Source organism: Lissotriton vulgaris, unplaced genomic scaffold, assembly GCF_964263255.1.
Source record: "Lissotriton vulgaris unplaced genomic scaffold, aLisVul1.2 SCAFFOLD_4715, whole genome shotgun sequence".
Classification (NCBI taxonomy): Eukaryota; Metazoa; Chordata; class Amphibia; order Caudata; family Salamandridae; genus Lissotriton; species Lissotriton vulgaris.
In genome coordinates, this window is record NW_028252823.1 from 124,629 (window position 1) to 147,032 (window position 22,404).

The 22,404-nt window shown below is 44.3% G+C and overlaps 1 protein-coding gene across 1 annotated transcript in view; it reads right to left on the reverse strand.

Annotated features, from left to right (window-relative positions):
• LOC147662006 (vomeronasal type-2 receptor 1-like) overlaps positions 1–20,978 on the reverse strand; it is a 113,729-nt gene extending 92,751 nt beyond the window's left edge. Inside the window, exons 1-4 of the mRNA XM_086951190.1 lie at positions 20,538–20,978; positions 19,243–19,782; positions 7,067–7,275; positions 345–636 (exon numbers count right to left, since the gene is read on the reverse strand). Of these exons, the coding sequence (XP_086807316.1) occupies positions 345–636; positions 7,067–7,275; positions 19,243–19,782; positions 20,538–20,978 (1,482 nt within the window). The remainder of the gene's footprint in view (positions 1–344; positions 637–7,066; positions 7,276–19,242; positions 19,783–20,537) is intronic.
• Between the last annotated feature and the right edge of the window lie 1,426 nt (positions 20,979–22,404).

Genomic DNA, 22,404 nt, shown 5'->3' on the forward strand with positions numbered 1-22,404 from the left:
GAGGGGTGATGCCCCAAAACCAGTCCCAGGAAGCTTGTTTCCGGTCCAGGGAGGACCTGGCTTGGCTGTTCGGGCTGGACTGTTCCCATGAGGCACAGGGTCAAGACTGATTTGCATATGGCTGGGTCTAAACATGGGTGGCATGGTGAGACAAAGAACAATGAATTTAACCCTGATCTTTTGACTGGGGGTGAATGTTTGATTTGCTCTGCATTCTGTCCATCATCTGTGTGTCTTTTAATTCCATACTAAGGCATTGGAGATTATGGAAGAACCAGGGAAATTAGTGTATATGACAAAAATATGGGTACCAATAGAATGAGCAGATGGTTGCAATACCTTACCTGTGGATATCGGTACAGTCCTAATATTCGTGCCATGAACACTGAACTAGTAGATATTGCATCTCCGATGATGCCTGCAAGAGGGTGGCTTTTCCAGTGCTTGTAGTTAGGGATTGGTTCATCCTGCCCTGTAAGCATCCATAGTGACCCCTCAAGCAGCCGTTGCATTACCATGCAGGAGTCATGGATCTGGAAGCCCAGGGTGATGTTGGGCAAGAGATCAGGGTTTCTGTTAATCTCCTCAATGGTGAATACCATGGCCTGAAGCCACTGGAAAGTTTCAAATACAAACCTAGAACAGACAAAGTGAAACAATGTGAAGTTAACATTTTTTTGCCTGTTGACAAATACGTAACGTTTAACAATAAGGTCTTCTTAGAGTGAAATAAACCTATGCCAAAGACCATTTATTAGAGCAATGTCATACCTGATGAGGCCCTGCAATTGCATCACTATGTTTACCTAAGACAACACTTCACCTATGGCCTGATGCAGCTGTGTAATATTTTCTGTATATCACCTAACTGTGCTCCACTATACACTCTCTGTCTGGATTATTCCATCATTCTTTCAAAACGTATTGCCATTACTGTATTACAACCCAACCCGGCCCCATAAACATTTAGTTAAACTTTGAGAAGTACATATACAATAACACCCAGAACACTCCAGAGTCTTTATAATGTCTTCAAATTGGAAGCAGGTCAATTTATTGTCAATGATTCAATGGCCCAACTTTGTTTGCACATTAGAAGACAGCCGACACTTGGTTTGTCTTTAAATACCTTTTTCCGAATGTATTTGAGCTTATATAGCGCACAGCTACCCACAAAGGGTTTCCCGGCGCTTGCTTAGGGAACCCGTCCTGGTATTCCCCTGTGAGATAACCCCGGCAGGGTATCCACAAGGTGAAAGCCAGGCATCCCGCCGCGAGGGGCCGTTGTGGAGATTAAGCAAGCTATTGCCCAGAGTCGCAGAGTGTGAACCCGTGAGTCGAGAAGGCACCGGAGCGAGAATTATCGAGTCCATGGAATTTTTGAGCCCAAGACCCGCCGAGGCGGGGAATTGAACCCTGATCCAGGGCCGATCTCAGCTTCCGGGTCTGCCGCCTCTAACCCCTGAGCCACACTTCTCCAGGCTGAATAATATCTAACTGGTTGTAGTAAACAGGCCCACAAGGGTCCAGTAAGTAAGGTTGACAAGCTGCCAGGACAACTGCATTGTTACATGATTGTTGACTACAGCAAGGGACCTTGAAAAGCCTGTGCTTGTCTCCAAAGCGTAGCTAGTACAGCTATGTGGAGCTTAAATTATTGACTACAGCTAGGGATATTGATAAGTCCATATAATGTATGTTGTACACCACTATAGTGGCATGGTGTCATTAGCCTATTGAGCACTATTGACATTAATTTGTTGGGCCTATGTATCTTTCCTAGGTCAAGTTCAGAATATCCATATACCACTACCACCAATTTTGTGTTCATACTTTGAGAAGTGTCCGCTCTTTGTTGTCTAGCGCACAGGTCTACAAATCAAGCACCAGTTCTGAAGTACCGCACAATGACTGGATTTAGATCTTGATACATCCATTGAGTTTCTACTGACTTCTGCTTCTTCGTCTTCGAGCTGAGGTCATGTGAAGTTTATTTGAGCTCACTGATGCTAGAATTATTTCAAATAATATATCACAGAAACACTGAATCAAACAGACACCAGAATAGAAGGAAATAGCCACAGCGCAAGAAAAACTAGTGTGTGCAATTTTCCAAGCTGACTGTTGCCAATATTGGGAAGTTTGTTTATTTAATCTAAAATTAACTAACTTCAAGAAAATATGACGTCAAAAAGTACCTCACACTCTGCTGATGCTTTTATCAAGACATACCACTCCCTATGTCCCTTCATATGTCCAACTTGAGCACATACTGCTATTGAAAGGTCTGAATCAATAGAATCAAGACATTTTGCCAATACTACAAATGATATGCCATTTTAGATCTGTTATGCATATTATGCTCCCTAAGAAACTTTAGTCCACAAAGGAGTAGAAGCATATAATGGTAATGGTGACATGACAATGAATTGAGCGTATTACAGCAGGTATTGGGGATGAGCAACAAGACTTGAAGTGATGGAAATGGATGAGAAGATTCTGGAGGAAATTAGATACAATCTTCCCCTGTAAAGAAATGCCTCTTTCTGCATGAATATCCCAAAGTCTTGGACTGATGTTGCTGGTTTGTCGACTCTGAAAATGCACTGAGGCCTGCTAACCAGACCTCAGTGTCATTGTTGCAGCCCTTACAAAATGTATGTTGAATTGATAATTGCATAAACTGACTTACCTATTAGTCCCTAGTATCTGGTACCAAGGTTACTCTGGGCAAGTAATACAGAGTGTCCCTCCAGGGATGCAGCACTGGTTGTGCCACCCTATATGTGTGACAAAGTAAGAAATGGCTCCCTGCCTGCCATTTCAGTCTAGAAGAGCAGTTTCATACTCCTAGTTCAACTTTGCCTTTTAAACCAATGACAAAGCCCCCAATTCCCTTAACAATAGATCTAAGACTCTCGTAAGGAAGGCCTATAGAGCCCTGTGGCAGGGAGCTGTGTATTAATAAGTAGGACATATACTTTTTATATGTCCTGACTGCAAAACTTCCAAATTGTCATTTTTGCTGTAGAAACGTTTGTTGCCCCGTTGGCTAATAGAGATTTACTGGCTGACCACTGAGCCCAGCTAACTTCTGAATGGAAGTATGAAAATGAGAACTAGAGGGTATCAAATTAATCATGGCATTAAACCTGTTTTAATATCAAAGCGAACGTTAATGTCACTTTTATGGAAAAGCTAACTTTTGTATGTTGCCAGCGTATCCAGTGGTCTCAGACGGGTGCTGGACACCAGCCAGCCCTCTGCCCTCCTAGGGAGTAGTGTGACTCCCAGGCTGAGGAGCAATAGCAGTTTGCTACAGAGGGAGGTGTTACCTCCCCTTGCAGGAAGCCACTCAGTGTTGGCCCAAAAGGTGAGCGTCAAAGACAAAGCCACCTTCGGTAAGCAAGAGGTAATCACACTCCTGAAGGGTTGCCCCTTTGTTCACGTAGACAGGCTTGCGCTGGAACAGATAGGCGAGGCCAAGGCCCAAACTGGTTTACCCATGGGCATTTATCCCAAAGGTACCTACACCTCTAGGTTGTGCTACCAAGCTCTAACATCCAAGGAAATGTCCCACCATCTTGGAAGTGGATGCTGGGATTTCTAGATGCTACGCATAGCTGGAAGTCTGCACAGTGCAGGGATCCTGGTAGCCCATTGACTAATGACCATATCATTCCTCGGGGCCCTTTATGGGCATAGACATGGCACTCCAGGCACTCCTGGCACTCTGAACCTCAGATCACACCAGAACTGGGGAAAGAGCCAAAGAAGAACTGCCCGGCTGACCCCTGTATCTGGCAAGAAAGGCTGCACCGTATGCTGGACTGCACCTGTTTCACCTTGGGCTAGCAAAGTGAGGACTGTGCCTGGCCTGTGCCTGTGGCAACAGGCTTGAGTGAGCACTTGTCACTCCAGAGCCCCAGGCCAAAGAAATGACTCCATGGGTCAGTTTACTGATCCCCTGGTACCAAATTTAGGGCCATCAAAGCTGGAGGATCCCAATTTGGTAAGTTGGTAGCCACATTCCTGAAATTGGCAACCCGCCGCTGGGCACCCAGAGAGACAAATCCTTGATGGACGAAGGTTGTATGCCAGTATATCTTGTGAGTGTGGGTTGTTCACCCCCTAAGGAACACAAGCCTGCACCAAAGGATATTGGTAGACCCACATTGTACAGAGACAGCAGCTGACCTTCCTCTGACTTAAAGATGACTTCAAGGGACTTCAACCTCTCTTGCTAAAGTCACCCCACCTCATTCATGGACTGCACAGCACAAAGAGCATCCTGCATCCCAAACATCAGGACCACTCCATTAAAGTCTACAGCTGTTTTGATAAAAAGCGTGGAAGTGGACTCGAGACTACTTTGATGACCAGTTAAATGTACAAACACTCTTTAGAGGCCTCTTCTTCCTACCGGATTTAGTCACCTCATTTGGGCCGGAGCAGGCGAACACAACTCTTTCAAACGTTTCAAGTTTCTAAACATTATGGTTACCAATGATCATTTGTGCTTTGGACTAACAAGCTGAGATTTATGTTTAAAATCTATATCTCCGGAACCCTCTGCTGGATTTTGCTCATCTTAGTGTCTAAAAAAATCATAAAAATATAATCAATTTTAATAAGTTGGTTTTCGATTCATTTTGTGTTGAATTAATGTTTTCATTTTGTTGTTTGGTGTTTTAAAACGCTTTATACTAGTTTAATCTTGCTGCTCAGCGCCATGGCACCCAGGGTAGAGCTACAGGTTTTGCAAACAAGACTGACTGGATCCACGAAAGTTGTGCGAGTGAATTATCCACTAAGGCTGCACAATCATACCATATAATACACCACAATTCTCAAATTCCCCAAGTAAAATTATTGGAAATGTTGGTGAATCTTAACTAAGGGTATGCAAACATGACCTTTATTAAGGACGTACCTGTTTGTGGGTGTTTCAGACTTTTCCTCCATTTATGTACTTGTTTAATTTTATCTCACAAACTTGTAATAATCCCTTAGGAAAGTCAATATTTCCTTGCAAGTGCTTAAATGGGTGTGGCGTTTTCTCACAAGTTCAACACAGTGGCCCTGATTCACAAAGAGCGTCAGCACTCATGGTGGAGGCTGTGCAGACTTGGGGGATTCTCCGCACTCCGGGCAGAATCTCTGTAATAAGTATTCTCTTTGCGGGGTTTCCGCCCTGAGTTCAGAGAGTCCCCCACGACTGCGGGGTCCACGCCATGACTGCCAAGACTCTTTGTGAATCAGGCCTTGTATTTCTTGAAATTTTGATACAGAATGAATGATGGTGACATTTTTTTACAACAACTCAGGAGCAAACAAGTGCATATTTTATTCATGCCGAGATCTGTGCAAAATATGTATTCTAATCATAGTATCTTTAAAAATTACAAGAAGCTTCTGACAAAAAATGTTTTCACAATATTAGAAGGACAATCTAATTTCCTTGTTCACATTGAACTTTCCAATTCGAATTGCATGTATCTCTAATCACTCTTTTGTTTTCAAATACTTTCCATATCTTGTTCTTCAATTAATTTCCGGATTGATCGGATAGGACTAAGACACACGAAAGGTGGTTCGAAGGGCCCTAATTAAAGCCCTATAAGGGATGAAACGCATTGGCTGGGTCAGTTTTAAGTGTTATAGAATTGGAAACCTATTAAAATGAACTTTATGGAAAAATACACCAACGTCTGGCAATTAATTGAAAAATGAGATATGGAAAGTAATTGAAAACAAAAGAGTGATTACAGATAAATGCAATTCGAATTGGAAAGTTCACAGTGACCAAGGAAATTAGGTTGCGCTCTTAACATTGTGAAAACACTTCCCAAGGATTGAGTTTTGTGGGCAGTCACAACTCAAGAAGTGGGCATAAGAGAACTATAATATTGAGATATTTGACCGCTGCTGGCCAGAAACACCACTGCTGGCTATCTTCTGACAATAAATATGTTAAACTTTGCATAGCTCTACTCGAGTCAGCTGGAGACGTGTTTATTCGTATGTTAAATGGGCATTTTCCTTCTGCTGAGAGGTGATCATTGCAGGGACTCCTTGTCTTAGAATGAAGAGACCTGTGAGCTACCAAACACCAGGCGAATTGCAATATTTTTTTCAAGTGGCACTTTTTGATGGAATTGTTCCAGGGCTCCATAAAGCCATAATTTCCGCAGCACGGTTTTCAAAAGTAGTAAAGTTCCCAAGTTCACAACTGACTTTTGCTGAAGATTTTCCTCCTCACAAAAAAGTAAAGTTTGCAGAATGTGTCCCCTCCATAATTCATACTTGGAATGAGAGTTTTCACATGGAGGTTCTTTTTCTTTATATTAACCAACTTTATGTAGTTGTTTTTTAAAAAAAATCCATGGTGCTGATGAAAGCCAACTTCACAGTCCTATTTATTTCTGTTCTTCTAAATCACCACAAATCTGGTCTGCAGCACATCTAGGGAATTCTTGCTCTGGACTCCCTACTTGTATATGGTTACATATCTGATCTGGGCAGTTGGACCTACAGATTCCTTATACTGCGACCCACACCGGGTTCTGCTAATGTGCCTCTACTACCCTTCTTCACCTGCAGTACCGGCTGAAAATCAAAGAATGGTTTGAATAGCAATTTCCCTAACCATGTTAGATGGACTGAGAGACAGTGGACCTGAAATAGTCCTGCTGAGGAAGTGCCACTTTATTGCATCCCTTGGGTGCGCATCTTTGTCAGAAAGCAAGGTGAGAGAATTCCAGTAAATGCCTGCCTCCAGAGGAAGCAATCTTCAACAATGCAGTGTCATGGACTGGACATGATTTGTTGATCCTCAGCACACTGTCCTGAGGATACAGGTTCTCTGTGTGTGATGCAATAAGGAATCGAGCTGCTCCATTCTGCACTCACTGAATGCATTTGGGTTACAATTCTTTGTGGACCAAATCCTAGACATTTGTACAGCTTAAATTGCCCTGAATTATCTGTAATTCTAATACAGGTAAAATTGCAATACTAATATTTATAATTTTACTAATTGTGTGGCAAACGCAGGCATACTTACGTTTGACATGTGGTGACTGCAGGCTCCTGGCTGAAGCTGAGAGGCTGGTACTCCCTGGCATCATGGATGGCGAAGACTCCACCGACAAGTATGTCTCCATCCCTTGAGAAACCGCTGACAGTAGCTCTTTGAAGCGTACACATGGGCGCTGCAGGCTGGGCCACACTCCAAGGCATCAGCAAGTAGATCATCCAGTACAATACTGTACTCTGGCAGAGAGGAATGTTTGGAAACAGCCTCAGTGGCCGAAAACAGAGGGGCTGAGGACATGCTCCGCCCATCCAACACCTGTAGAATGCAGTCTGAGCCCCGCTCTTCGCTGGCCGGCACCGCAGGCGGTCTGCAGTGAGTTAATCTGGATTCCTCTAAATTCATCAAGAAATAGAAGAGTTACATGGCAGTAAAGAGATGACATAAACAACAAGAACGTAAAGTCCCCACCACTTGGTGAAACGGACATGTAACTCATATGATTGGAGAAGAACTGGGGGGGGAGTGTGAGGGTCATGTAACCCTGGCGGCTCCTGACTTGCTGCATCATCACACACTTGTGCATTTATCAAGGGAGTTATTCATTCCCTCGGTGCAGTGCAGTGGGCGGTCCCACGTGGTGCTTCTTTGGAGGAGGAGCCATGGGCAACTATGACGGTGCTATAAGCAGCGAGCCTCTGGCCAATGGAAGGAGAGGGGGCTCTGTGGCACCTGAGAGACAAGGCAGGCCTCCAAGGGCAGTGTCCGTGTGAGCAAGAACAGGCCGGGCCCTCGCTTAAGGGAGGCTACAAGACACAGAAGCAATAGCTGTGGCAGACCATCTGTGCCCACAGTGCCAGCAGCACGGGGGCAGCTAGGGTGCTGCTGGCCTGGTGGTTGTAGAGAGGGCCGGCCTTTTCTCAAGAAGATCGACTGTGGTTGCCAAGTTGAAAGGAAGGTTCAAGGGGACTGGGTTGCTTCAATGAGACTTAAGAGAAGCAGGGAGAGATAGTGGCGGAAGTAAACATGTTGAGGATCAGGGGTCCAGGAATGTCACATGGGCCACAGAACAGCCAAGGGACTGAACAGCAGAACCGGAAAAGAAGTTAAGGGTGAATGGAAAGTCCTCAGTGAGTTGAGGCAGGCGTACTAAGGAGCCCCTAAGTCGGTTATGCAAAACACCCCCATTTATGTGATAATTTACATGCTAGAAGCAAGGGAGTACAACAATATGTCGTAGAACAAGATTTTAAATATTTGTAATGACAAGTTTCTGTCCTTCAGGGTATGCGAGTACTGAAACATGTCAGACTGTGAGTAAAGAGCATTCCCGGCAATTCGTTTCATCCCAGCCCCCAAGCTTGAAGGAATAACCGAACGAGGCATGAGAGAGGCCAGGGATGGGAGGGGGCTTTTCTCCGGGAGAGAAAGCGGTGCATTTGGAAAACATTATGCATTATATGTTGCACTGGCTCCGTCCCTTAGTGCTCTCCTTTCTTCTGCCCTCTTATACTTTCCTTGAATGTATTGCCCCAATTCTGCAACCATTACCCCCTTGGTTTCCTCCTCACTATATATAGTGACGCAGACCCTTTTCTGTTTTACAAGATCCAGAGCAGAAAACGAGAGAGATCCGGGATGCGTCGGCCATCAGGCAGCCGGATCCGGACTGAGTTTATCACTGTGTGATTGGCTGACACTCGGACACATTGGAAGCAACTGCACATTGTCTGCTTCCTCTTTGGAGCAGGAAGCTACAGGCGCGAGGAGGCATTCTTAGTTTCACCTCCATCTGACCCCAAGACTAAGTCCTGGTTGAAAAGGCTTTGAGAGTCACCCAGTCTCATCCTGGCTGAGAGCCCCCCTGAGGCTAGCGCCTTGATGCCAGTGCAATTTGGTGAATCAGAGGCGAACAGCCTGCTATCGGTTCACAAGTATTTCGGATAAGCTACGATTCCTGGGCGTTTCTTTGACTTTGTTCAGCCCCTGTACGAGATAGCATGCTTGTGGGAATGTCAGGTGTATCTGAATGAGTGAGTAATTACACTAAACGATTTAAATAGTACTTACTCATTTATTTATTTCATTTCGTTTAGAGCGCAAGTCCTTACTCATCCCACTGTAGCGTGTCAGAGAGCTTTACATCACAGTGTGACGCACTTTACACAGAGACAATAAATCATACAAGTGTACACATCAATGTACAGTGTGACTAAGTTAACCCAGTGAGTGTGACCCAGCTTCACTTGTCAGTGTGACGAAGCCACTCTAGTGAGTGTGAACCTGCTTTGCTTGTCAGTGTGACAAAGCCACTCCAGTGAGTGTGACCCAGCTTCGCTTGTCAGTGTGACGAAGCCACTCCAGTGAGTGTGACCCAGCTTCGCTTGTCAGTGTGACAAAGCCACCCTAGTGAGTGTGACGATGCCACCCTAGTGAGTGTGACGAAGCCACCCTAGTGAGATGACCCAGCTTCGCTTACCAGTGTGACAAGGCCACTCCAGTGAGTGTAACCCAGCTTTGCAGTGTGATGAAGCCACTCCAGAGAGTGTGACCCAGCTTCGCTCGTCAGTGTGACGAAGCCATTCCAGAGAGTGTGACCCAGCTTCGCTTGCCAGTGTGACAAAGCCACCCTAGTGAGTGTGACGATGCCACCCTAGTGAGTGTGACGGAGCCACCCTAGTGAGTGTGATCCAGCTTCGCTTGCCAGTGTGACAAAGCCACTCCAGTGAGTGTAACCCAGCTATGCAGTGTGATGAAGCCACTCCAGAGAGTGTGACCCAGCTTCGCTCGTCAGTGTGACAAAGCCACTCCAGAGAGTGTGACCCAGCTTCGCTTGTCAGTGTGACAAAGCCAGTCCAGAGAGTGTGACCCAGCTTCGCTTGCCAGTGTGACAAAGCCACTCCAGTGAGTGTGACCCAGCTTCTATTGTCAGTGTGACGAAGCCACTCCAGTGAGTGTGACCCACCTTCGCTTGTCAGTGTGACAAAGCCACTTCAGTGAGTGTGACCCAGCTTCGCTTGTCAATGTGACAAATCCACTCCAGTGAGTGTGACCCAGCTTCGCTTGTCAGTGTGATGAAGCCACTCCAGTGAGTGTGAACCAGCTTCGCTTGTCAGTGTGACAAAGCCACTCCAGTGAGTGTGACCCAGCTTCGCTTGTCAGTGTGACAAAGCCACTCCAGTGAGTGTGACCCAGCTTTGCTTGTCAGTGTGACGAAGCCACTCCAGTGAGTGTGACCCACCTTTGCTTTCCAGTGTGACGAAGCCACCCTAGTGAGTGTGACCCAGTTTCGCTTGTCAGTGTGACGAAGCCACTCCAGTGAGTGTGACCCAGCTTCGCTTGTCAGTGTGACGAAGCCACTCCAGTGAGTGTCACCCAGCTTCGCTTGTCAGTGTGACGAAGCCACTCCAGTAAGTGTGAACCAGCTTCGCTTGTCAGTGTGACGAAGCCACTCCAGTGAGTGTGACCCAGCTTCGCTTGTCAGTGTGACGAAGCCACTCCAGTGAGTGTGAACCAGCTTTGCTTGTCAGTGTGACGAAGCCACTCCAGTGAGTGTGAACCAGCTTCGCTTGTCAGTGTGACAAAGCCACTCCAGTGAGTGTGACCCAGCTTCGCTTGTCAGTGTGACAAAGCCACTCCAGTGAGTGTGACCCAGCTTTGCTTTCAGTGTGACGAAGCCACTCCAGTGAGTGTGACCCACCTTCGCTTTCCAGTGTGACGAAGCCACCCTAGTGAGTGTGACCCAGCTTTGCTTGTCAGTGTGACGAAGCCACTCCAGAGAGTGTGACCCAGCTTCACTTGTAAGTGTGACAAAGCCACTCCAGAGAGTGTGACCCAGCTTCGCTTGTCAGTGTGACGAAGCCACTCCAGTGAGTGTGACCCACCTTTGCTTGTCAGTGTGATGAAGCCACTCCAGTGAGTGTGACCCAGCTTCGCTTGTCAGTGTGACAAAGCCACTCCAGTGAGTGTGACCCACCTTCGCTTGTTAGTGTGACAAAGCCACTCCAGAGAGTGTGACCCAGCTTCACTTGTAAGTGTGACAAAGCCACTCCAGAGAGTGTGACCCAGCTTCGCTTGTCAGTGTGACGAAGCCACTCCAGTGAGTGTGACGATGCCACCCTAGTGAGTGTGACGAAGCCACCCTAGTGAGTGTGACCCAGCTTTGCTTGTCAGTGTGACGAAGCCACTCCAGTGAGTGTGACTCAGCTTTGCTTGTCAGTGTGATGAAGCCACTCCAGTGAGTGTGACCCAACTTCGCTTGTCAGTGTGACGAAGCCACTCCAGTGAGTGTGACCCAGCATCGCTTGCCAGTCTGACGAAGCCACTCCAGTGAGTGTGACCCAGCTTCGCTTGCCAGTGTGACGAAGCCACTCCAGTGAGTGTGACCCAGCTTCGCTTGTCAGTGTGACAAAGCCGCTCCAGTGAGTGTGACCCAGCTTCGCTTGTCAGTGTGACGAAGCCACTCCAGTGAGTGTGACCCAGCTTCTCAATCTGTGTGAGTTTGAGACCTCGCTGTTCCAGCCGTCTCTGTGACTCACCCAGGTTGTGTCAATGTATTAACATTGGTCTTCATTCTGCACTTCTGCCTTTTCCAGGCGCTAACTAAATAGCACGTTTTGCTGTCAATCAGTTTCTGGTACTATGAAGACAAATTATAAAGCAGTACAAATATGCTACGTTTATTGGGTCTGTGTAAAACAATTAAAATGGTTGTTGGCGCACTACTACATGGAGGAGACAAATATTAACACAATAAAAATAAGCATTGGCAAAGCCAAGCAAGTTGTCTTTAACCTGCGATTCGTGCAAACGCAGACAAGAACAAATGCAATTTGCATCCATTACCACAATGACGCCAGTCTCATTGCATGCGGTTTATATCAGGCCACGTGGAGTCAATTGCTAAACATTTCCAACGAAGCCTCATTTTTTAACTGGAAAGATGTAACAGCAGAACCGACTATCCCGAACTTTTAATGCTCGTGTCTTCAGAGTGGGAGCGTCTTACCTGCAGGGTTGTTTTAGTTTCCTGAGCTGTTACGATCTGTGAAGCTACTCTCATGAGGCATAGATTGTGCCGCGGTGTGAGTTTTTGAGGGACTGGTTGAGCAATGTAGAGAGCAGTGACGTGGCAAAGGTCGAAGAGCCCTCAATGCCTCGCCTCTCCTTAGGCACAGAGCCTGTCAGCTCCTTCCATGGAGATTCCCCTCAGAGCTGCGCGCTTATTCACAATTTTCTCGTCTCAGAGTCCCAGTGGAGCCAGGGGAAGTTGACCAGGACACTTTGTTTCTTCTCACAGTATCAGTGGGCCCAGAACACTGTGCCTGCTCCTCCTGCGGCGCGTCTTTGGACCTGGATCCTGTGTTTGCTTTATCTTTGAGCCCCCAGGCGTGCTCTTTTTTTTGTGCCTCCAGTGATCCGGAGTGTCCTTTCCACATCTACCAGTGCCCGTCAATTCGAAATTGACTAATTATGTTTTTCGAATGTGTTATAAGGAAGGTCAGGTGCTCTATGATGCTGTAGCCTTTGTTCCATAAATTCTGTGTGCCCCAGCGCCGGATCCTTTTGAGATTTTCTGTGCACCACCAAAGACAGCGCCTAGATTTTGCTGTGGTGCTAGAATGTGCTTGGTTGTGGGTCTTTCTACCTCGGTTTGCAACTGAGTGACTGAAAGACCTTAACCCTCTCTGTGCTGCTCTCAGGAAAGAGAGCACCTAATGCACAGGCATCTGCGGGTGGAACCTTTAAATGAAATCCAGAGTCCCCTGAGTGAAAGGGAGCAGGAGGCGAGGATTATTGCTCCAGCTGATCTTTAGGTACACAAGTTAATAGCTCACGAGCTAATTGTTCACATAGGAGTCAAACGCTTAGGGACATGCGACTTCGGGCGGACTTTGTCATTTGCAATAGTTTCCTAATGTCTACATAAAAAGTTACTGGAAAACCTAGCTTCTTTAGTGGCCTTTCAGACAAACAACTATGATCTAGTAATGTTTAAAGGAAGTCACACATATAATGATGAATCATAAAGTGTAACGTAAACATATCGCATGCATGCATAGATAAATTGACCAACCATACAGTGTTACATAGTTCTAATATATATGTATATATAGTTATATATGTACAAATATGTATATGTTCCACAAGACACACGTATCTCTCCGCAACGAGAGACAGGCCACACCAACTGTGCTTGTTTCATTCCTTTATTCGAGGCAAGACAGGCATAACGCGTTTCAACTAGGGCTGGGCGTAGTTCGCGAAGCAGCGCTACGCGTAGCTACGCAAAGTGCACTTCGCACTATGCGAACTATGTGTAGCACAACGCGAACTGCGTAATACCCTGTTCGCACTGTGCAAGATGCCGTTTTCAATGATTGCACAGAGCGGACAAGCATCCTGCACTGTGCAATCATTAAAAACGGCATCTTGCACAGTGCGAGCTGTAGTTTTCGGCCGCTCGAGAAGATTTTTAATCGAGCGGCAGCTTTCTCAACGCGGACTGGTAGTTTCTCATCGCGAGCGGTCGCGAGCATACGCGACCACTTGCAATGAGAAACCAGACCTCCCCGCGTTGAGAATCTCGCCGGGAGGTTTATTTTCCATGCTTGCAATCTGCAACTTGATGTTGCTGATCGCGAACAAGGAAAAAGTCTCGCCTGGATGTCATTTTGCTTGCTCACGGTCGCCAACTTGACATTGAGGACGGCGAGCAAGCAAAAAATGAACGCTGCACTATGCTACGCTACGCGTGTTCGCACTGTGCTGCGTGCAGTTCGCGTAGTGCGAAGTTGCGCAAACTTCGCAAACTACACGAGCGTAGCGTAGTGCTTTGCCCAGGGTTAGTTTCAACTCCAATGAGTCTTAATCATATGCAAGCATTCAAACAGTGGGATCCTCAGCTTTTAAAATGCATAACTTTAGACATTGAAAAAAGACTCATGCTCTCAAGTTAGATTTAAAGCGGTAGTTAGTGTTCAAATTCGACAGATTTCCTTTACGCAGAGATGAAAAGTACTCCCTTTTTTAAGTTAAGTTTAAATGTCTATATATATAAGTGTATATATATATATACAAGAATTCGCTTTCCAAAGTTCGCTTCCGTGGATAAAAACAGACACGGACCACAATTGCAGTCCTTGCTGTGTTTTTTATTTAAAACGATTCGATATTACGCGTTTAGGCCATCCTCAGCCTAGATCACATGTGGGGACATTGTTAGTTGATTTAATTTGTGCAGGCCTCATGCTCGCAGGAGGCACCCTTCATGAAAAGAGTTCAGCGGTTTTTGTGGCAATTGTGGTAATATTAAACATTACTGAGTGGGTGGCGACACCTGCCGCGTTTCAGCTCCCAGTGAGCCTTAATCATAGGTAGGCATACCCAATATGTAGCGATCAACAGTTGTTGCTGTGTCCACATGATTTTTTGTTTTCTCAAGGTTCATCGATGCCCAGAGTGCACCATGCTGGAATGTTAATGTTCACAGTGGACTGCAGTGCACGTTTTCGTTTTCCCACTGTATCTTGCACTGTGGCCACTCATAAAAGTATTTTGATTGCATGGCGCTCTGTTGAGTAGTGTTATATATCACTGCCAAATCTCCCAATGTCCTTTGGAAACCAGCTCCCCAAGTCGGAAAGGCACAAATGACACCTCACATCTCCCTTTCTTGCCGCCACAGTGAATATTGAACTCAGGGCAGTGTCCTTTTCTTTCTCAAAACAGGGGCCAGTGGGTTTGGCTCACAAAGCTGCGCTTGCAGTAATCACATTAGAACTCCGATGAAATCAAGTCACAGATGCTGCAGGGGGGTTTCAGCAAAACAGGCATGGAGAAACCTGTCAATTCAATATCCAAAGATAAAAGAGCACTGGAACTCTACTTGGAGCACAGGTGCTTTCTAAAATATCACGGGGTAGGCAGCGGCACGTGACGCGTTTCGGCTCCCAGTGAGCCTTAATCATAGGTAGGCTCATCCAATTCAAAGCGACCAACAGTTGTTGCTGTGACCATGTGATTTTTTTGTAGTCCCAAGGTCCCTTGATGACCAGAGTGCACCATGCCGGAATGTTAATGTTCAGAGTGGACTGCAGTGCACATTGTTGTTTTGCCACTGTATCTTGCACTGTAGCCAGCCATAAAAGTATTTTCATTGCATGGCGCTCCGTTGAGTAGTGTTACATATCACCACCAAATCCCAATGTCCTTTGTCAACCAGCGCCCCAAGTCAGAAAGAGGCAAATGACACCTTCCATCTCCCTTTCTTGCTGACACAGGGAATATTGAATTCAGGGCAGTGTCCATTTCTTTTTCAAAAGTGGGGGCCAGCGGGTCGGGCTCACTAAGCTGCTCTTGCAGTAGTCACACAAGTACTACGATGAAATCGAGCCACAGACCCTACTGGGTGGTTTCAGCAGCACATGCACAAAGAAACCTGTCAATTCAATATCCAAAGAAAAAAGAGTGCTGAAACTCTTCTTGGATCACAGGTGCTTTATTAAACATCATGGGGTGGGCGGTGACACCTGATGCGTTTCGGCTCCCAGTGAGCCTTCATCATAGGTAGGCACACCCCATACGAAGCGGCCAACAGTTGTTGCTGTGACCACATGATTTTTTTTAGTCCCAAGGTCCTTCGATACCCAGAGTGCACCATGCTGGAATGTGAATGCTCACAGAGGACTGCAGTGCACGTTGTTGTTTTGCCACTGTATCATGCACTTATGCAATTTAGCCACCCATAAAAGTATTTTCATTGCATGGCGGTCTGTTGAGTAGTGCTATATATCACTGCCAAATTTCCCAATGTCCTTTGGCAACCAGCTCCCCAACTCGGAAAGAGGAAAATGACCCTTACATCTCTCTTTCTTGCCGCCACAGTGAATATTTATCTCATGGCAGTGTCATTTTCTTTTTCAAAAGTGGGGGCCAGCGTGTCGGGCTCACAAAGCTGTACCCGCAGTAATCACACAAGTACTCTGATGAAAGCTAGACACAGACCCTGTAGGGCGGTTACAGTAAAACAGGCATGGAGAAACCTGTCAATTCAATATCCCAAAAAAAAAAGATTGTTGAAACTCTACTTGAAGCACGTGATGCACTCTCCGCAAAAAATTTCCGTCAAGATGTAGCTTTGAAGACTTTATTTTACATCAAGCCAACTTTCAAAACCCAACGCGTTTCGGCGACACGCGTTGGGTTTTGATGTTGGCTTGATGTAAAATAAAGTCTTCAAAGCTACATCTTTAGCTGACAGCAATTTTTTGCGGAGAGTGCATCACCTACTGGAGAGTGCGAGGTGGGGGCGATTGAGCAGGGCGACCTTGTGCCCTGGATTGCACGCCAAAGGAGTCTCGGTCATGTTACAAGGACAGTGGAAAGGCATATATATAAGTTTCCATGTATATATTTTTTCTGTATATAGTAAATTTTATAGTGAAAACATAAATTGTTTTTCAACATACTGTTTTAGAAAAGAGGTTTTTAACCGATTGTGGGAATCATGTCCAGAACACTACAAAATGACATTTACAGGATTTTTCTTTGGAAACCGTACCGAAAATTTACTGTTACAACAAAATTATGAATATTGCACAAAGTATGAATTACATAAGAAAACACACATAGGAAATTGTTCCTATTTAATTTTGGTTTTATATTTCTTTTTTTGCACTGTTTAGCACTTTATATTTACACAATACACCAATAGGGTGATACATGGGGTTTCTTATAATAGAAGCACATCACGAATATTAGTCAATAGACATAGAAATGTGTGGGTGAAGTAGTGTGGCTCACTGGTTAGAGGCGGCAGACCCGAGAGCAGAGGACGGCCCGGGACCAGGGTTCGATTCCCGGTGCGGCAGGTTTCTGGACCAGGGTCAGCGGACTCGATAATTCTCTCGCCTCGGTGCCCACTCTGATCAGCGATCACACTCGGCAACTCTGGGCATTAGCTTGCCTCATCTTCACTAACGGCCCCACCAGACCGCCGGGGATGCCTGGTCTCACCCTGGAGATACCCATTAAGGGACCATCTCTCAGGGAAGCCAGGAAGGGTTTCGCAGCGGTCGAAGCGCCTTGGGACCCTACGGGTAAGTAGTGCGCTATATAAATGCCAATACATTTACATTTGGGGGGGAAATTCCCTAGCAAAATAAAGGGCAAAAGGAATGAAGGCACAGGTGGGAAAATGAGGATGTTAAGAATACAAAAGCATTTATGCCATAGTAATATAAAAAGAATGTTTTTTACTACCATTTTGACCTTCCTTTGTGCACAACGTTTCAAATATGTATTTTACAAGTATTTTCTGGTATCAAAATGTATTTTACAAGCACATCCCCCTTATTTGATTTTGATTATATGAAATTGAGATTCTTACTAATAACCAAATTTGGCGTTTTTGCAACTATGATAACCAAAATACAATGGTTATGTAAATAGAAATAGTAAGAAAGACTATGTAATGTCTAAATATGTCTTCTATGTCTATTGTAAAGATAATGTAGCACTTGCACTTTAAATAGAGGTGTGCTTCACGATGATGCTGTCATGTGATCAAGGCAGGGATCTGCCAAAACGCGTCGTGAGGGTCTTGGTGGCGTTTGAAAAATAAAAACCAAAGCACCAAACTGGGTCTGCCTTGTCTTCCTTGTAAATCCGGTAGGAAGTTGCAGCAGGAGCAAGCGCGATTGAATATATATATATATATATATATATATATATATATATATATATATATATATATATATATATATATATATATATATAAGAAAAAATCGTCCCAAAAGCTCCAACACTGCCAGATAGCACGCAGTCTCGAAAAGACGAAGAGAGGAACCCAAGAATGGTGCCAAACAAAGTGCGTATTTATTTCAGCTCAATTTTGCTCAACATGCCCGCCATTACGCGTTTCGACAGTATCCACTGTCTTGATCACATGATGTGATCGCAAAGCCACAAGGGAATTTATTTACAGCATCAGTGACACAAAAGGTGGCCTAAAGCTAACCACCAACTCATACACATAATGTTTTCAAGGGTTCAAAGAAACAAACAGGGGACTATACAAATAATTCATAGTCTTTCCTGGTCTTGAATACAACCCGCAGTGGGTGAATAAATGAAGTATATACATTGTGCAATATAGAGCAAATAAATAAATATATACATATAAATTCATGAATATATACATATAAATATATAAGTCATAAAAAAATAGTGTTAATTTCATCTCTTCAAAGACTACGTCTCATGACCCTTAATAAACATATTAAAAATGTTTTATCCCAAGTGGGAATTTCCACTAAAGCGTCAAGTGCTTAATGTAAACAAGATCTATTGTAAACATACACAATTCTAGCTGTTAATTCCTTTTGTGTGGCAAAGAGCAGCCATCTTCGCAAAGTGCAAATTTGAATAATAAAAGTGCTGGGTGCAAGTAAAATATAACAAAATTTTGAAAAGGGAGGAGCCCCTCCCTTTGAAATTCAATTTCTGACTGATGTTAATACACAGCTCTAACCTGTAATACAAAAATGTTATGAGAATCCCTTTGTTTAACATACAGTGGCTGATATCTGCTATGGAATGTGTCATGCATTCATAATAGGGCGAATCAGCAAAAGATAAAGATTCAAGAATCATAAACAGGTGTACAGATCCTCACTGGCGTTAAGACCTCCAGGAGTATGGCTGTTTAGTTCCAAAATATATCGAGTCTCGAGGACCCTCAATAACCCATCCCTATTCCCCCCTCTTTTGAGGGGTAGAATGCAATCAATGACATAATAAGTGAGATGTTTAGGATCACTCTTATGAGCAGCCTGAAAGTGGCGCGCCACCGGATAGGATTGATCATTGTTGGAGATTGCTCTTATGTGCTGCAGTATTCTCCTGTGAACCGGAAGCCGGGTGCTCCCTACATACCGGAGGTCACAGGGGCACTGCAGCACATAAACAGCAAATTCTGTCTTGCAGGACAGCTGTTTTGTTATAAGTACAGGATCATTCTTGAATGGTGTATTGTATCGTGTTTTGTTACACCCATTCTTACAGGCCTTGCAAATGGAACATTTCAAAAAACCTTTTCTCAAATTCATAAAAGTTTTAGATATAGGTGGTTCCAAATGATTTTTAACCAGCCTGTCTGACATGGAGGTAGATTTTCTAAAGGAAAATTCTGGCCTTTTACTCACTGAACCACCGATGACAGGGTACCCTGTCACCAGGTTCCAATTACGGCTGAAGATCCGCCGGATCTCCTTGTGCTGTTGGCTATAAGTCACCACTACCCTAGAGCATTCTATGGAAGTATCCGAATGAATGGCTTCAGACTTCGGTTTAGGTGCCAAAATCTGTGCTCTCGACATGTCATTCGAGCGCTCAATAGCCCTGGAGATTGTTTTCGCAGAATATCCGCGTGCCAGGAAGCGCAATTTACTTTCTTCCATCGCTTTAGCACACTCTCTTTCATCACTACAAATTCTTTTGATACGAAGCATCTCCCCAAAGGGGATGCTCTGTATCAAGTGATGGGGATGTTGGCTAGCCGCGTGCAGGATAGTGTTGCCTGCAGTCGGCTTTCTATATAACCTTGTGGCCAGATTTCCTGCTTCAATGTATACCTCTATGTCTAGGCAGCATAATTGTGTTTTACTTATGGTGGATGTAAATTCCAGGTTAAGGTCATTACAGTTAAGTTTTTCTACAAATTCTTGAGCCTCCTGCATAGTACCCTGCCATATAAGAAAGAGGTCGTCTATATATCTCAAATAGACAGGGACGTGACTCCTCATAATGCCTGATGCTGAACCATGAGGACCTGCTCCTCCCACCAGCCCATGTGCAAGCACGCTAGGCTGGGAGAAAAGCAGGGCCCCATGGCTACCCCTCTGATCTGTTGATAAACTTGGTTGTTGAACAGAAAATAGTTTTGTTCTAAACAGATCTTAATCATGGCAGTAAGCATGGAGTTATGAGCAGAAAAATTAATTGCCCTCCTGTTCAAAAAATAGTTAACTGCTCTAATACCGTCCATATGTCGTATAGACGTGTATAAAGACGTAACATCCAAACTCATAAGTATACAGTCCGCATTCCAATTAAAGTCACCCAACTTTCTAACAAAGTCAGATGAGTCCTGCACATAGGAATCCAAGTTTTTTACACTGTCCTGCAAAAAATAGTCAATGTATGTTGACATATTTTCAGTGGAACTGTTAATCGCTGAAATTATGGGTCTCCCAGGAGGAATTTGTGTGTTCTTATGGACTTTGGGGAGCAAATAAAATGAAGGTATAACCGGGAATTCTTTTTTAAAAAATCCCAGTTCCTCCTGTGTGATTAAATTTACGCTCTTCCATGCAACCAGCTTGGCATTTTGATCTTCCCATGCCAACCTTACTGCTCCCAAATTGCTCTTTCTATAACAGGAATGGTCTTGTAATTGTTTTTCCGCTTCTTGTATATACATTTGACGAGGCCATAGTACTATATTTCCACCCTTATCCGCTTGGCGGATCAAAATGTTGTTGTCTGATTCAAGTTTTTTTATAAGGGTGTTGTAGCTCTGATTTAGATTATTAATCACTCTATGTTTTTTGTTAGTGGTGATATAGAGTTGCTTTAAATCCTTGGTAATCAGTTCTTGGTAAACGTCAATATTATCGTGAACCATTAAAGGAAGAAGCACAGATTTTGGCTTAAAAGGAGTGACACCAGATACCTGATCAACTCTTGATTTCACCAAAGGTACCATTGTAGAAGGATTCGTTTCCTCATATAATCCCCATATCTCGTCAAAGTCAGCTCGGTCTCCAGCTTCCAAGGAGAGCGAATCAGTTTCAATTGTTCCCAATTTTTTCTTTCTCGTGGGTTGCATTTTGAAATATTTTTTGAGCTTGAGTTTCCTCACAAAGCGGAAAGCATCCATTCTTGTATCCGCATAGTTAAAGTTACAAGGAGGGCAGTAGGAAAGGCCCAAACTTAGAATATTGGATTCTTTCTCAGTTAATATTGTTGAAGTGAGATTCATTATTGAGCCAGGGCTGCCGCCTGTGTTTTTGTTGCTTTTTTGTTCCATCGGTTTTTCTTTTGACTGTTGTCTGATTTTATTTTTGTTGCACTTTCTCCTTTCGCCTCGTTTCCTGTTTGCCCTTTGGCGTTTTGACCGCCAGTCTGTCCTCTGGATCTCAATGTGTCCTGACGGTCCTGACACATACAGCTCATTTCCTGGGCCTTGGAGAGTGCGGTAAACCCCAACGGCATATTTCTCGCCCCCTCATTCTCTGATTCACTGCCTATTGAACTTGCATCTGAAGAGGAAGGGATATTGGGAACACTGCTAGATGCAATAACACAAGTCTTTCTGGCTCTCGCTTTTATGTTTTCATATATATATATATATATATATATATATATATATATATATATATATATATATATATATATTTAAAACCTAAGAGGAGAAAAAAACCTTGGAGTCATTACTACAGTTAAAAGGCTAACAAGTAGTGCAGTATATTTCTGAAAAGTCAGCAGGCAGGTTGTTTATTGGCTGCTTAGCTTATTTCAATTTTTCCAGTTCCTTTACTGCTATTTTCCAGAATTTTATGGCATTACAGGAGAGGGGAATAGATAGCCCTCCGAGACACCTGATGACTGCAGATCTACATGTTCTTATCTGTTCATTCCTTAAAATTTCCCGAAGAATGTATTTACAGGTTTTCAGTAAAAAGGGACATATACATAGTAGATGTAGTAGGTACTCCTCACCTTGACAACAGAGGCGGCATTACTTTAGAGGGCCATATAAATTTCCATTTTGGTGTCAAATCCTTTGAGGGGAATGATCCCATTCGTAGTAACATAAGGTAATGCTTTTTATGGTAGGAAAAGTGTTCGGTCAAATACTGATGTGGTGTTAGCCTCTGGTAGGCCTGTATCACAGCCCAGGCTTGGTGTTTTTTTGCAAAAATCATTTTATCGGTTAACAAAGAGATCTGCTTGGTTGTGGCGTTCACCATGCTTTTGAATCCAGAGTACGTTACTGGTGTAGACCAGGCCACCTCTAGCTGTAATGCCGACAGAGATTCCTTCAGGATTGTCGTGGTTGAGTTAGCTTGTCTTCCTTGATTTTCAATTTCAACCCAACAGGGGTGAGCTAAAGTGTAATCTTCTGCCTCCCTCATCCTCCAGTAGAACTTTACTAGGGCGCCTTGTCTGGCCATAATCAGTTTTTTTAGTCCAAATTCTAAACGGAGTTGTTCTTGTAAGGTGTGTAACGGTAATAGAAACAGCCTTTTGAAGAGTATGGATTGTGCTGTATTTATTATTGTAGCATCTTTGATATTCAGGAT